Raw genomic sequence first — 15,609 nt, forward strand, 5'->3', positions numbered from 1 at the left:
CCCTAGGTTTTCGAACACACCCATAGTGTATATGACCATCCTGGGGCTGAGGAATTGCATTGCACTCAGTTATTCTAAGGAAACTGGACCCACCATGCCCCTGGTCAGAACAAAGCAGTGGAAAGATGAAAATGAAGTGAATTAAAACCATATATAAGAGCACTTGCTCTGACAAAGTCAAATTTGTCGAGTAGCAACAAGCTTCGAGTCCAGTAATTAGAAAGTTAACAGCAGGAACTTACTTTTATGGGGCAATCAAAGTTTTCATGGAAGCCCTCTCTGGTGTAGAGGCCAAATACCTGCACCTAATAAAGAAGAAGTAAAAAAATAAACAGAGAAACAAGCAAAACAACAAAAATCATTAGAAGAATCATTTGAAGCTAAAATGTTTGGGTGTCCGTTGACCTGGAAAAACATCCAACACATCTCATCTTGCAGAAAACTAGTAAAGCACATGCTGGCTCCCAATTAGTGGACAGGTCAACTTGCTCTGTGCTGACAAGACTTAATAAAGCTCTCATAATCTCCAGCTCGGCTTTAGTCCCCGAAGGCTATGAGCAACCCTTAACATAGTCTGTTAACACCTGCCTGTTTGAGCTGAAGGAACACACAAATTGAAAGTAAAATCTTCCCAAAAAGAAAAGCGGGACGGAAACTAGACACTCACATTTGCCGATAACAATAACAGGGAAGTATTAGAAAGTCTCAAGTCAAGATGAGACTTGTACACAACTAAACGATGCTAGAAATAAATAGCACCATTCATAAACAGCGTCCTTTTACAAGTGTGCCATGTTTGACATATCTCCGCTATCCGGATTTTCGTGCTCCTACATTAATCAAGGGCTGATGGTTAATTATTTATTATCTACAGTATAACCTTTTATTTCATTTTTTGTTCATTTTATTTGGGTTTATACTCATTTTTAATTTAGGTTTTATTTAGGCTCTTATTTAGGCTCCTTTTAGGTTTTTATTCAGGTTTTATTAAGGATTTTATTTAGGTTTTATTTAGGATTTATTTTGGTTTTTATTTAGGCTTTATTTAGGTTTTAATTTAGGTTTTTATTTAGGTTTTATTTAGGTTTTTATTTAGGCTTTATTTAGGTTTTAATTTAGGTTGTTATTTAGGTTGCTATTTAGGATTTATTTAGGGTTATATTTAGGCTCCTATTTAGGTTTTTAATTTAGGTTTTATTAAGGATTTTATTCAGGTTTTATTTAGGATTTATTTAGGTTTTTATTTAGATTTTATTTAGGTTTTATTTAGGATGTATTTAGGTTTTAATTTAGGTTTTCTTTAGGATTTAATTATGTTTTTATTTAGGATTTATTAATGTTTTTACTTAGATTTGTATTTGGGTTTTTCTTTCAATTTTATTTAGGATTTATTTAGGTTTTAATTTAGGTTTTCTTTAGGTTTCTAATTATGTTTTTATTTAGGTTTTATTTAAGTTTTTATTTAGGTTTTATTTTGGATTTATTTTGGCTCTAATTTAGGTTTTATTTAGGTTTTGTTTATGTTTTTTTGTCCCTTATTTAGGTTTTTATGTAGAATTTTATTTAGGTTTTAATTTAAGATTTTATTTAGGCCCTCATTTAGGCTCTTCTCCGCTATCTGAGCGTGGGGGGGGGGAGGGGATAAGCAAGACTGGCACTAACGCCTCTGTGAAGTGAACAATAGTTTCCGTGTCGATATTAATTGGCAAAGTCAGTGTGCACGCAGTAACGTCAGGGTTCGGCTGCTATCTGTGCCTAGATCAGTGTGAGAAATCTACCCGCTGTGCTGCCGATTAGCCTGAGCAGCCCTGTTAAATGCCCGAGTCTAGATCATCAAGCAGATAAGGAAGGAGAAGTGACAGCATTGCTGGGTGGACGAGCAGTTAGGTTTTAATTCTAAAAATGTTTATAGGGGTGCAACTATGCTGGCTGTATTTTAGCAGGTGACATGCCCTTGATGCAGGAAGCCTCCAGTGGGGTCTAAAAAATGTGTAAAGGATGGTGAAGTTTTTTTTAAGTCAAGGCCAGAGGACAACCCAAAACCATAATCCTAAACAGGCTTATCTGACTCACTGAAATGGAAAATGCACACTGCACACACTCTATAGGCTTACTGTGCAGAAAGTTGTCTGTGTTTGTGATGTGTGTGTGAAGTCTTTAGTCGATCAGTGATATGGAGGATCACACTACGCCCTTAGTATTCTTCCACCACTGGTATGGGCAGCTCAACCAGACAGTATGAGTAACAGTTGCGGCGACAAGGAATTAATTCTTCATCCTGCGCTACCTGCCTCAGGCACAGCCAACTGACTCAAACTTGGGTTTCTGAGGTAGTGGCCTGGGCCAGTAGCTGGCCAGACAACGTTTGCCAACACACGTGTTACTTAAAGTTCTACCTTTGTGAGCTGTAACTGGCTTGTAAAATCTAAACAGGGTTTGATTTTGGATCTCAGAGGAAACATCTGGCCAGGCTATCGTGTGGCAACCCCAGCCATGAATCTGTGAGATCAGGGGTACACTTGGCATCAGGAACCTCCTACTAACGACATGCGAAGAGGGAGTTTGGCGACACAGAGGAAAATCGCAGCAGGTTTGAACAAGGCTGCTCGGTACAGGAAGGAAACTCATTAAACACCAGGTCCGGCTCTTCCCAAGTGCCAGCTGAGATGAGATAGCCTACCTTTCCATCCTCTGAGCAGATCCCCACGTGCTCCCCGCTCTCGTCCAGACTGATCTGATTTATCTTCACCGAGCTCTTGCGAGAGATGGAAAGATAGACAGGGGTTTAGCGATAGTGATCCTGTTATGTTCTAGTTCAGAAATGATGTGTAAATCAAAGTAAAAAAACAACACACCCAAGAGGGGGGTGGGTGGGTTTTTAACTTACAATCTCATACTTTTGGGTGATGTTTCCTTGGATATCCAGTAGAAAGACTTTTCCGAAGTGGGTCCCCAAAGCCAGAAACTAAAACCCATAGGGAAGACACAAACATTAGACACAGTACACGGCAGAGATGGGGACTCGAGTCTGCGAGTTTTTTATATATAAAATAGTGGAATACCCTACGTAGTGCACTTCACAGGAACAACTGGGGTGAATGGAACGCTCCTACAGAATTGGCGCTAATGGTTGAAAGACCGCTTTCTGAACCAATCAGACCTTCTGATTTAAATTTTTAGTCAGAAATGCTGTTATTTGCATTTATTCAGTTTGCGTCACACAGATGATTGTCAACAAAACGCTTGATTGGCTTTCTAACAAATTAGTGTTTTACTTCACAACTGGGAAAAGTTTGGAGGTTTTTAATTATAAGCACATTTACAAAATAACGGATTATATTACTAATGGGACACACGGTTATAAATTTAACAGCATCTGGAAGAACATAAGCTAAGGTAAGCAGTGGTTATGATTTTTTTTGCTGTGTTTGGATTTTGGCCGCTGTGCCGTGATTTATCGAGCGCTTTTGTTTTGCAATGAAAACAAAATGTAGCAGTTTAAGCTTTTAACTGGTACCTTCTTGTTACGGAAATTACATTCATTTATACATTGACTAGGAAAGTAAAGGCACTAAGTAAAACAGCAAAATACAGTCGCTAATCTGTTGTTGTTTTTTATCTGAACTTACATATTATTTGTTTATTTCTACACTACATTTCCAATATATGTTTTGTGTATATTATATTGACTTGTGACTTGACTCGGACTCTAGCCTAAAGACTTGTGACTTGACTCGGACTCTAGTCTAAAGACTTGTGACTTGACTCGGACTCTAGCCTAAAGACTTGTGACTTGACTTGGACTCTAGCCTAAAGACTTGTGACTTGACTCGGACTCTAGTCTAAAGACTTGTGACTTAACTCGGACTCTAGTCTAAAGACTTGTGACTTGACTCGGACTCTAGTCTAAAGACTTGTGACTCGGCTCGGACTCTAGCCTAAAGACTTGTGACTTGACTCGGACTCTAGTCTAAAGACTTGTGACTTGACTCGGACTCTAGTCTAAAGACTTGTGACTTGACTCGGACTCTAGTCTAAAGACTTGTGACTTGACTCGGACTCTAGTCTAAAGACTTGTGACTTGACTCGGACTCTAGTCTAAAGACTTGTGACTTGTCTCAGACTCTAGTCTAAAGACTCGTGACTTGTCTCAGACTCTAGTCTAAAGACTCATGACTTGACTTGGACTCTAGCCTGACTCATGACTTGACTTGGACTCTAGCCTAAAGACTCATGACTTGACTCAGACTCGTATTTTGTGACTTGTGAACATCTCTGGTACACAGAAAATCTCTGGACATGTCGCAGGAACTTGAACTTTAAACTGTTTTACTGGAGTATTAATGTACTTTCTTAGGTGTTGCTGAGGAAAACGGTGTGTGAGCGTGTGTGTGTGTGTGTGTGGCTCAGGCTTGTCCCCTCAGGGGCAAAAAAGTGTGAAATTGCTGGAGGACAGCAAAGCCTATTTATCAGAGCGTGCCAGTGTGAAATGGCATTTTCCCCCCCAACATATCAAAATGCTTCAACATAATATATGCACCGTGGATCACATCCTCGAACCTCCTCGGCAAATATCAAACAGTCTGGATGGGAAGACAAATGCTCACACAACACACCGGTGATATATAATATACAGGATGCGCATTAAGAAAATACACCTTACAGTATATCCAGAAGTATGTGGACACCTGTTTTAATTACTGATGTCAGGTATAAAATCTAATATCAATTATATATACAAACACTGATCAGCCATAACATTAAAACCACCTCCTTGTTTCTACACTCACTGTCCATTTTATCAGCTCCACTTACCATATAGAAGCACTTCATAGTTCTACAATTACTGACTGTAGTCCATCTGTTTCTCTGCATACCTTTTTAGCTGGCTTTCACCCTGTTCTTCAATGGTCAGGACCCCCATAGGACCACCACAGAGCAGGTATTATTTGGGTGGTGGATCATTCTCAGCACTGCAGTGACACTGACATGGTGGTGGTGTGTTAGTGTGTGTTGTGCTGGTATGAGTGGATCAGACACAGCAGCGCTGCTGGAGTTTTTAAATACCGTGTCCACTCACTGTCCCCTTTATTAGACACTCTTACCTAGTTGGTCCACCTTGTAGATGTAAAGTCAGAGGCGATCGCTCATCTATTGCTGCTGTTTGAGTTGGTCATCTTTTAGACCTTCATCAGTGGTCAAAGGACGCTGTTGGCTGGATATATTTTTGGTTGATGGACAATTCTCAGTCCAGCAGTGACAGTGAGGTGTTTAAAAACTCCAGCAGCGCTGCTGTGTCTGATCCACTCATACCAGCACAACACACACTAACACACCACCACCATGTATGTCAGTGTCACTGCAGTGCTGAGAATGATCCACCACCCAAATAATACCTGCTCTGTGGTGGTCCTGTGGGGGTCCTGACCATTGAAGAACAGGGTGTAAGGGGGCTAAAAAGGGTATGCAGAGAAACAGATGGACTACAGTCAGTAATTGTAGAACTACAAAGTGCTTCTATATGGTAAGTGGAGCTGATAAAACGGACAGTGAGTGTAGAAACAAGGAGGTGGTTTTAATGTTATGGCTGATCAGTGTATAATGTCCTGAGGACGGAAATTGCACCGATTCGGGAGAATGGCCCATATACTCCAGCACAAGTTCAAATCTTAGTGGTGCTATCAGTCGGCTGGGTGTCTACACAGCAGATTAATAGTTGAGCACAAGTTAAAGCTCTGGTCAAAGGGTATGCAGCGGGAAGCATGAGAGATGTGTTAAAACACAGCACGTAAGCAGCTCCAGCACAGTCCGACACACACACACACACACACACACTGTGGTGCGCTCCCATGCTTCAGTGCAGTTTATAATGAAATGCTTATATTTACAGGCACAGCAGAGCATGTCCGACAGAGCCCCACACCATCCCCCCCTCCCCCCCCTTCCCAAAAAAAAAAAAAAATCAGCCGAAATAAATAAATAAACAGACTGACCGCAGCTAGACAGCCAGGGCAGCTCTTAAAGGGATTTATCGAAATGGAATGGCTCAAATGAAATTCCGATCGCGGCCACTTAAAACACGGAGGTACATTAGGCTGGCTCAGCGTGTGCGGGTGGCAGAAGGTGTGCAGCAACACATACATACGTGAGCCATTCACAACACAAATAAAAAATACAAATAAAAAAAAAAACCAATAAGCAACTGTCGTTTGAAATTCAGCACTGTGATGTCTCTTTGGAAATGCTGCTTTGTGTTTTTGTAAGACGCAGAAGAAGAAAGGAAGTAAAATCCTCAGGGAATAAAGAAGGCAGGAGAGAGGAAAGAAGAAAAATCAATAGCGGTTAATAAAACATCAGGTGTGGAGACATAACTAGGTATGACTATTCCTCCGGAGTCACCATGCATGACTGAACTCGCTGGTATGACGTTTTTGTTGTTTTTTTCCCGGCCGGGCGACTGTTCGCCAGTATCACGTACCACAAATCAGATAAAAAAAATTTGAAAGAAGAGAAATTGGTTGGTCCATGTACAGTACATAACCAGAAGTATGTAGACACCCATTTGAATTATTCATCTCAGGTGTTTAGAAGGCTTTTAATTCAGGTCTCTACCTCTGTTATCCATAAACTTTGATTTATTTATTAGGATTTTAACGTCATGTTTTACACACTTTGGTTACATTCATGACAGGACAGATAATTACTGGTTACACAAGATTTATCAGTTCACAAGTTTAATGTCAAACACAGTCATGGACAATTTTGTATCTCCAGTTCACATCACAGGAAACTGGAGCTCAACACGGGAAGAACATGCACACTCCACACAGAAATGACCCGGACCGCTATACCCGTAAGGCGACAGGATCCTACGTAAACCATTCAGGACTTGCCGAAAGTTGTCGGACAGTACCCTGAGGTAAACGTATAAGCCAATCGCAGATAGAGTAAAGAATCTCAGCAGAGCTATCGGCCTGCTGGGCATCTACATAGTAATGTAGTACTGTAATAAGCAGATTAATAGTTGAGGGACTCTAGCACAAGTTCAAATCTCTGGTCAAACTGTCTTCAGCAGGAAGCATGAGAGCTCCTCCACAGTCCACAGTACTGACCCGACATGACATGTAATCCACACAACATCTAAAGGTGGTATCTGGTTCCAGGACAATACCTGCAGGTCTTTCAACTTCTGTATGTTATGAGGCGGATCATCCTACAGTTGATCCTGGCACCATCTTTTCACAGGTAAAACAGAATTCCACCTTCTTCCATTGTTCCGATTTCCAGTTCCAATGCCTGTGTGCCCATTGTAGGCATGTTACACAGTGGACTGGATGTAGCATTGGCACTTTGCCTGCCTACAACTCTACAGCCGCACAGACCGGAGTGTTCGATGCACCGTGTGTTGTGACGATCACCTCATCACCGGTAATCAATGATCGGCAATTCGAACCACAGTATCTCTTTTGACGGTCCGTACCAGACATCAGAGCCTTCAAGTCCTCTGGCATCAATAAATCTCGGCCGTCCAATAACCTGTCAGTTTGTGGCGGTGCCTTAGAGAACCCCTTTGCTTTTCCAGAGACTTCAACCCAGTCGACTGGCCAAAATGATTTGGCTTTTCTCAGGTCATCAACACTAAGATGAGGAACTCCACCAGCCCAATATTTGATATATTCCGGGCCTTCACATGCACAACCGTTGTAAAATAGGTATTGCCATGTACATTTTGGGGGTGTATTCATACATTTAATAAAACGGATAGTTCCGGTCCTAAAATCTGATTGGCTAAGCAGCGTTCGAAGCCGTTGTAAAATCCCCGATAAACGCACACCTATGACCACCTCATTCCATCATTCCATATTAATACGGCACTGAAAAGAAAAAGTGAATGTTATGTTCGCCCTCATGTTGCCTAGCAACACTGTTAACGAACTACCTGGGGTCACGGAAGAATGCTTTCTGTAAGTGTTTTTGAAAATAAAAACATTTATAAATTGAACATTGTTGTATTTTATTATATTTTATGTTGACCGCCGTTTTATAAAAGCAATAAGCCACTCAAGACCGTGCGTTACTGCTATGATTTTATCACGGGGAAAGATGTTTTAGGCACTCTGCTTCGCGTCGTGCCAAAACAACCTTCCCCGTGATAAAATCGCAGTAACGCACGGTCTCTCGTGGCTTATTGCTTTAATTACCAACCTCAAACAGTGTAATCTTTTTTTAAGTCAAAGGATTTAAAGAATCTTTAAAAAGGGTTGTGTCTCATTCCACATCATACTGTACTAAATTCATGACAACGTTAGTAATCAACCTGTCATGTAGTAGTATTACTAATTATGTAGAATATTGTTTTTGTAACTTAACAATCCCATCCCATGTTTTGCTGCCTGTCAATGTTAATTTCAATAACAGACATGTTATACATAGGTAGCTTTAAACTCATCAACTGATCATGTACACATACTACATTTTAAATAAATCTTAAAAATACCTTGTCATGTACAGTCATGCAGCTGGCCGCATCCTTCTGCAGGACATCAGTCACCCCATTGGCCAGTCGCTCATATTTCAATTTGGGTTCCTCCTCACTATCTTCTTCCTAAAAAAACACAACAAAAAAGAGACACAACAAAACATTTTACCCACCCGAAAATGAACCGAGGGACAGATTATGAACAGTAAGCTTCCTATTAAAAGCTGACACTACTAGCTGCCCTACTACCCAGATCCCTAGTTTGTGTTTTACAATGGGGAACTTCTACACTATACATGTGTGGACCACAGATTAATCAAAACTGTCCTGAGGCTTCAATTCTTTAATCCCTTCACAGAGACTTCATACTGTCAGAATACTCTCACACCCAGAGCACCTGAACAAATCCTCCAAAATCAATAACAATAAACAATAAAACATTCAGCTTCATCCCGACAGTTTAGTCATTTAAACTGTTCATGATATTAGTGAATTAAAAGTTGGGACAGTATGTGAAATACAAAAAAAAAAAAAAAATCAATGCTTTGTTAATCCATTTTGACATTTATTGTATCTTGGAAATGTTCAACACGTTACAAAAAAATTTGGGACCGAAGACCTGGTAATATATTTAAAGCCCAGGTTAAACAGGTACAACAATCCTGACTCGGACTCTAGCCTAAAGACTTGTGACTTGACTTGACTTAGACTCTAGTCTAAACACTTGTGACTTGACTCGAACTCTAGCCTAAAGACTCGTGACTTGACTAGTCTAAGTGACTTGACTCGAACTCTAGCCTAAAGACTCGTGACCTGACTTGACTAAGTGACTTGACTCGAACTCTAGCCTAAAGACTCGTGACTTGGCTCGGACTCTAGCCTGAAGACTTGTGACTTGACTCGGACTCTAGCCTAAAGACTCGTGACTCGACTCAGACTCTAGTCTAAAGACTCGTGACTTGACTCTAGTCTAAAGACTCGTGACTTGACTCGGACTCTAGTCTAAAGACTCGTGACTTGACTCGGACTCTAGTCTAAAGACTCGTGACTTGACTCGGACTCTAGTCTGAAGACTTGTGACTTGACTCGGACTCTAGCCTAAAGACTTGACTTGACTCGGACTCTAGTCTAAAGACTCGTGACTTGACTCGGACTCTAGTCTAAAGACTCGTGACTTGACTCGGACTCTAGTCTGAAGACTTGTGACTTGACTCGGACTCTAGCCTGAAAACTCGTGACTTGACTCGGACTCTAGCCTAAAGACTTGTGACTTGACTCGGACTCTAGTCTGAAGACTTGTGACTTGACTCAGACTCTAGCCTGAAGACTTGTGACTTGACTCGGACTCTAGCTTAAAGACTCGTGACTTGACTCGGACTCTAGCCTAAAGACTTGTGCCTTGACTCGGACTCCAGCCTAAAGACTTGTGACTTGACTCAGACTCTAGTCTAAAGACTAGTGACTTGACTCGGACTCTAGTCTAAAGACTTGTGACTTGACATGGACTCTAGCCTAAAGACTCGTGACTTGACTCGGACTCTAGCCTAAAGACTCGTGACTTGACTCAGACTCTAGTCTAAAGACTTGTGACTTTACTCTAGTCTAAAGACTCGTGACTTGACTCGGACTCTAGCCTAAAGACTAGTGACTTGACTCGTACTCTAGCCTAAAGACTAGTGACTTGACATGGACTCTAGCCTAAAGACTCGTGACTTGACTCGGACTCTAGAATAAAGACTTGTGCCTTGACTCGGACTCTAGCCTAAAGACTCGTGACTTGACTCGGACTCTAGCCTAAAGACTAGTGACTTGACTCGGACTCTAGCCTAAAGACTAGTGACTTGACTCGGACTCTAGCCTAAAGACTAGTGACTTGACTCGGACTCTAGCCTAAAGACTTGTGACTTGACTCGAACTCTAGCCTAAAGACTCGTAACTTGACTCGGACTCTAGCCTAAAGACTCGTGACTTGACTCGGACTCTAGCCTAAAGACTCGTGACTTGACTCGGACTCTAGCCTAAAGACTCGTGACTTAGCTTGGACTCGTATTTTGTGACTTGTGAACAGCTCTGCCATATACCTCCACTTTCATTTCATGTTGCCTTTATCTTGGAGGCAGCCTCCACATACCAAGACATTGAGTTGGACGGTTATGTAATCGCGAATCGTTCAAACTGTTCCACCCTTATTTGTGGATGTTTTTTAGGTGCTGAAAAGCTCCTCGCATTTCTGAGCACTTTTCTCCGCTCATCACCTGCCAGCTCTGACGTCCATTTCCTGTCTTCTGGAGATGTGAAATTTCAAATACCTGGACATTTGTCATGGTCCACAAAGCTATTATAGTTGTGATGTGAGAAAAAGAAAATAAAAAAAAAAGACTCAAACTTTCTACGGTGTTAGAAGTGGGGGGTGCAGACTGATAGCTCTGGCGTTTTCTATCCCATAATTTCTGCCTCTTGTTAGTGTTTGCCGCTGTGGCGGATGAGTATTGTGCCGACGTTTCGCGCCGCTCCTAATTGGTGCCCTGGGGAGACGGGGATGAAGGGGAGTCTGTCTTTAATTGCCCTGTTCTTGGACTGGTGTGACCGAGCACTCACTTCTCCGCCTCTCTTGCACTCTCCCACTCTTATTCTAGCTCTCTCGCACCATGGAACCTTTAATCAGAAAGCAGATTGTCGACGCAGGACATCAACTGACACGCAGATTAATGTCAGTCTAAGCCTGCATCCTACTTCGATTCCCTGCATGATATCACGTCGAGAGACCGCAGCACGTCTTCCACACTCGAGTGGGGCATAATTCTTTACTGGCGAGAAATTCCCGAGCAGCCGATAACGGCTGTGTGATTGTAGTGTGTGCCAATAAATACTAGAAATGTTCCTCCTTTAGTAGGCATCAGAAAGAGTGAGGGAAAGGTTACTGTATACTTTGTTGTACCCTGCAATGAAACAAAGCACACAGTGCCAGAGGCAACAAAGCAACCCCAAAACATCAGTGATCCTTGTTAATTGTTTATATTAAGGCATAGTGTTTTTTTTCTCTAAAAACAAAGGGTTTTAAATCATTGTGGCCATATATGTATGATTTAAAATGTCTCTTGGACATATTTTAACAAACAGCAGTAAGGGACAGAAGTATATATACAGTATATATTAAACACTTTTTCTCCCCCTTTAGCGCATCCAATTGCCCAATTTGCATCACGCCTCCTCTCTGCCTCTGCTGATCCCTGCCCTGACCGAGGAGATCGAAGCTAACCCACATCCCCTCCGACACATGAGCAGCGAGCCGTATGCATCTTGCCACCCACACATTGACGAGTGTTGCGCCACCTAGCGTTGCGTGCGGAGAGACACACCCTAAGAGCACCCCTTCCTCATCTCCGTGTAGGCGCCTCTAATCAGCCAGCAGAGGTCGCAACCGCACCATTCTGACAGAGAGAGACCCACTTCCAACCTTAGTCCCGCCCATCTGAACAACGGGCCAATCGTCGTTCATATAGCTGCTCAGCCTCGTGTGTTTTTACCGCTGCGCCACCTGAGCGGCAACAGAAGTGTATATTGTCCTAAAGTCAAATCAGACGAATGACAATAACCAATCACACAAACTAATCTGTGCTAATATTGTGTTTCTGTTGGAATTATGTCATTATTGAAATATATTTTTATATATCGGTTTCGGGCCTTCAGACAACCTCTATACAAAAAATAATGACAGTTTTAAAATAATGATTTTATTTTGGCACTCGAGTGGCACAGTGCTAGCCCTAGTGTCTGCACAGACATAATTGGCAATGTCATGGTTAGCTGAACAGCCTCGCCATTGGAAGGTGCACTTGCTAGTGCCGGTTCCATGCCTGGATAAAAATCGGGTCGCGTCAGGTAGGGCACCCTGCATAAAAACTGTGCCGAGTCTGGTATGCGGACCAGATCCACTGTGACGACCCCTATTATATATAAGGGAAAGAAAAAAATGTATGTCATTTTATTTAGTGGATTACACTCAAACAAAGTTGGGACAAAGGCATGTTAGATTACGCATTTGGGGCCACTTAGGTTTCTCCACCCAAACACAATAATTAGGAGATGATTAGGAGCATTTGTTGTCAAACTAGCAAGTTAAAATTTCATCAAAGCCACTGACCTGGCAGGTCGTTCACACAAACAAAAGTGAGTGCCGTGTTTGAGGGAGGGAGGGTTGGACGGGGTCTCTCTCACTTCCGTTGTGATATGCGATTTCCAGAATTGTTCCGGGGAGTCACATGGAGCCTAACATGGCACTTTGTACATGATACAGCTCTGTGTGGGAACCTAACTCTGGCAGGTGATAAGCATTGGCCGCAGAGTGAATACGTGTCGGAGGGGGCGTGTGGTGATCTGGCTGTCCTTGACCAGACTGGGGGTTGTGATACTTCAGGAGAAAATCAGGAAGGGAGTCAACACACTTTTGGCCATATAGTGTAACTGCAGCAGTGTTCCATACTGCTAGTCAGAGTTTTGTTTTTCATTAAACAGATTAAAATCAAACAAATCAGGGCTTAAAATGCAGCCTAAAGTCTCACTAAGCTTTTACTACCATGAGTTCAGAATCACATATTTGTGGCCATATAGTGTAAACAGTGTAGCACTAAGTCCCTTAAAGTTTTAAACTTGATCATTTATTTTCAGTTCTAGTCACTTTTCTAAATTGGTACCTGCATTTTTTATGCCAACATATAAAATGTCTTCATAAGACTCCTTATAACCTTACCTCTGATTCATCTGTGGACTCTTCATTTGGCTTTCTTGCCTGTAAAAGAAAAAAACTGTCACTTAAATACAAAAAGGTGTAGATGTGATTTCCTATTCTGTGTAGTGCTCTCTGCAAGAAGCCACAATCAGTTGGGAATTTGGGATTAATGATTTTAAATACAAAGAAGAGCACAAGAAAATGGAATTTGCCCAATACAAACCGGTTGTGAAAAAGTTGGGATGGTAGATGAATGCAAATACAAAATGACGCAATAATTTGTAATCTTTTAGAAGCATTTGATTGAAATCAGCACGATTTTTCTTTTTACCTGTTGTAGCTTTCTAAATTTAATTTGAAGTCAGCAACACAATAAATTACATTTAACTGGGGCAGGGAAAATGTACGACTAGTTTGTGGAATTATCAATATAACCTGGTTTGTTTTTTTGTTTAGTTTTAATGCATTTTCTCCCCTTTTGCTCCCTTTACGCGTGTCCAATTGCCCGATTGCGTCATGCTTCCTCTCCACCAATGCCGATCCCCGCTCTGATTGAGGAGAACGAAGCTAACCCACGCCCCCCTCCGACACGTGGGCCGTGGCCGTATGCATTTTGTCACCTACACTTGACGAGTGCAATGCGGATCAGCACTGTGTACGGAGAGATATACCCTGACTAGGGCTGTCGCGGTGAAAGAATTTCCCCTTGCGATATTCAACCTGTCTCAATATCGCGGTACGCGGTAATATCGCAATTTTTTTTTTTTTTTGAAAATTACTTAATTAATCTGCATTTTAGAGCTATATAAACAAGCTTTATTGTTAGGCTATGATTCGGTATATTATTGCTTTATAATGACAAAGATGAGACAGCTTTAAGACCAATGAAATGCGTGTTTAATGTTAAATACAGAACAGAGCAGGGATGCGTGTCTTTTCTCTATTAAAAAAAGGTTTAAATTTAGCTCCTAGGCTAGATATACAGTGTGAAACGAAAAAAAAAAAGTGTTTAGGCTAAATATTGTAAATACACATCTAATCAAAATATGGTAAAAAAGAAATATAATAAAGTCTGTAAGAGTTTAAACCTGCGTTATTATGCGCGCTAGAAGAACCAACACGTTCATCTGATGTGGTTTAGAGAGAATCTGAGTGGGGTAGCGATGTTCCCCTCGGTACTAAAACTCTCTCTGATGGGGCTCGTTACACTAATACACGTGTACTGTACCTGCATGCGACTTTATAATGCGACAAACTATCTATTTAGTAGGTATAATTAACATAACAATATATACTACATTTCAAGTTATTATTCGTTTCAATACATTTTTATTCAACGAAAAAATACATTTAAATCATTCCAGCAAGACCAGAAAGAGAATATTTGCAGGCTGCACTGCCATATTAACCGTCATTAAGTGTTTTAGTTCACCAAGGCTGTTTGAATATAGTCTAAATTACAAGTATTTATTGAGTGTGAACTCAATTTGATCATTAATAAACTTGCCTATAATTCCTGTTGCGATTGTTTACATTTTAAAACACAAAGCCTGACACTCAGCAGCAACGCATGAGAACAGGTTGCGGGAAAATGACGCTCCTAGCTCATTTTCATTATGAATTCATTTAACATTTATTACGCCCGAATGTAAGCGTAAAACAAGATGGACCCTGCAACAATACAAACAAAAAAAAATAGAAGAAAGAAAGAAAAAACGTGAACACCGCGGTGTTGCGGTTGCTTGGCATGCCCTGCGGTTGGCTGGTCTATACCGCGATATTTCAAAATTGCGGTTAGCGCGACAGCCCTAACCCTGACAGCACTTTTTTCTCATCTCTGTGCAGGCGCCATCAATCAGCCAGCAGAGGTCGTAATTGCATTAGTTATGAGAGAGAAACCTATTCGGCTTTTAATATCCCACCCAGCCCCGGACTGCGTTGTTTGGGGGCGGTAGTGAGAGAATCTGGGGGGGCAATGTCCACCCCAGCGCCCCCATAGCGCTGGCCCTGCTTGTGTTACCTTAGTTTCGCCCTAAGCTGGATTCGAACCTAGGGTGGGAAAAATATGCGCGCTCCGCTCTGCCCACTGCGCTAGTCAAACAGCGGTGTGTTAAACAGGTTGTTATGGTGATATAACCTGCGCACACACAGCGTTACTAAGACTAACGCTTTCTAATTCCCACCGTAGCGGCAGAAGCCACTCGCCCCGTTACAAGTTCAGAGATAATAAAAAAAAATAGCCTTTGCTTGCATTGAGCTTGGGGGGGCAGTGAGAAAATCTGGGGGGGGCAATGATTCCCCCAGCGCCGGCCCTGATCCCACCCCTATCTGAACAACAGGCCAGTCATGTTCATGTGGCTGCTCAGCCCAGCCGGCAGGCAGAGCTGAGATTCGATACGAT

General features: G+C 41.8%; 1 protein-coding gene across 1 annotated transcript in view; it reads right to left on the reverse strand.

The window, feature by feature from the left end:
- Positions 1–15,609, reverse strand: part of vps41 (VPS41 subunit of HOPS complex) — a 36,755-nt gene that overhangs the window by 20,455 nt on the left and 691 nt on the right. The window contains exons 3-7 of the mRNA XM_062985623.1: positions 13,230–13,268; positions 8,498–8,605; positions 2,888–2,965; positions 2,681–2,755; positions 243–305 (exon numbers count right to left, since the gene is read on the reverse strand). Of these exons, the coding sequence (XP_062841693.1) occupies positions 243–305; positions 2,681–2,755; positions 2,888–2,965; positions 8,498–8,605; positions 13,230–13,268 (363 nt within the window). The remainder of the gene's footprint in view (positions 1–242; positions 306–2,680; positions 2,756–2,887; positions 2,966–8,497; positions 8,606–13,229; positions 13,269–15,609) is intronic.

The sequence above is a fragment of the Trichomycterus rosablanca genome, chromosome 23 (genome assembly GCF_030014385.1).
Source record: "Trichomycterus rosablanca isolate fTriRos1 chromosome 23, fTriRos1.hap1, whole genome shotgun sequence".
Lineage (NCBI taxonomy): Eukaryota > Metazoa > Chordata > Actinopteri > Siluriformes > Trichomycteridae > Trichomycterus > Trichomycterus rosablanca.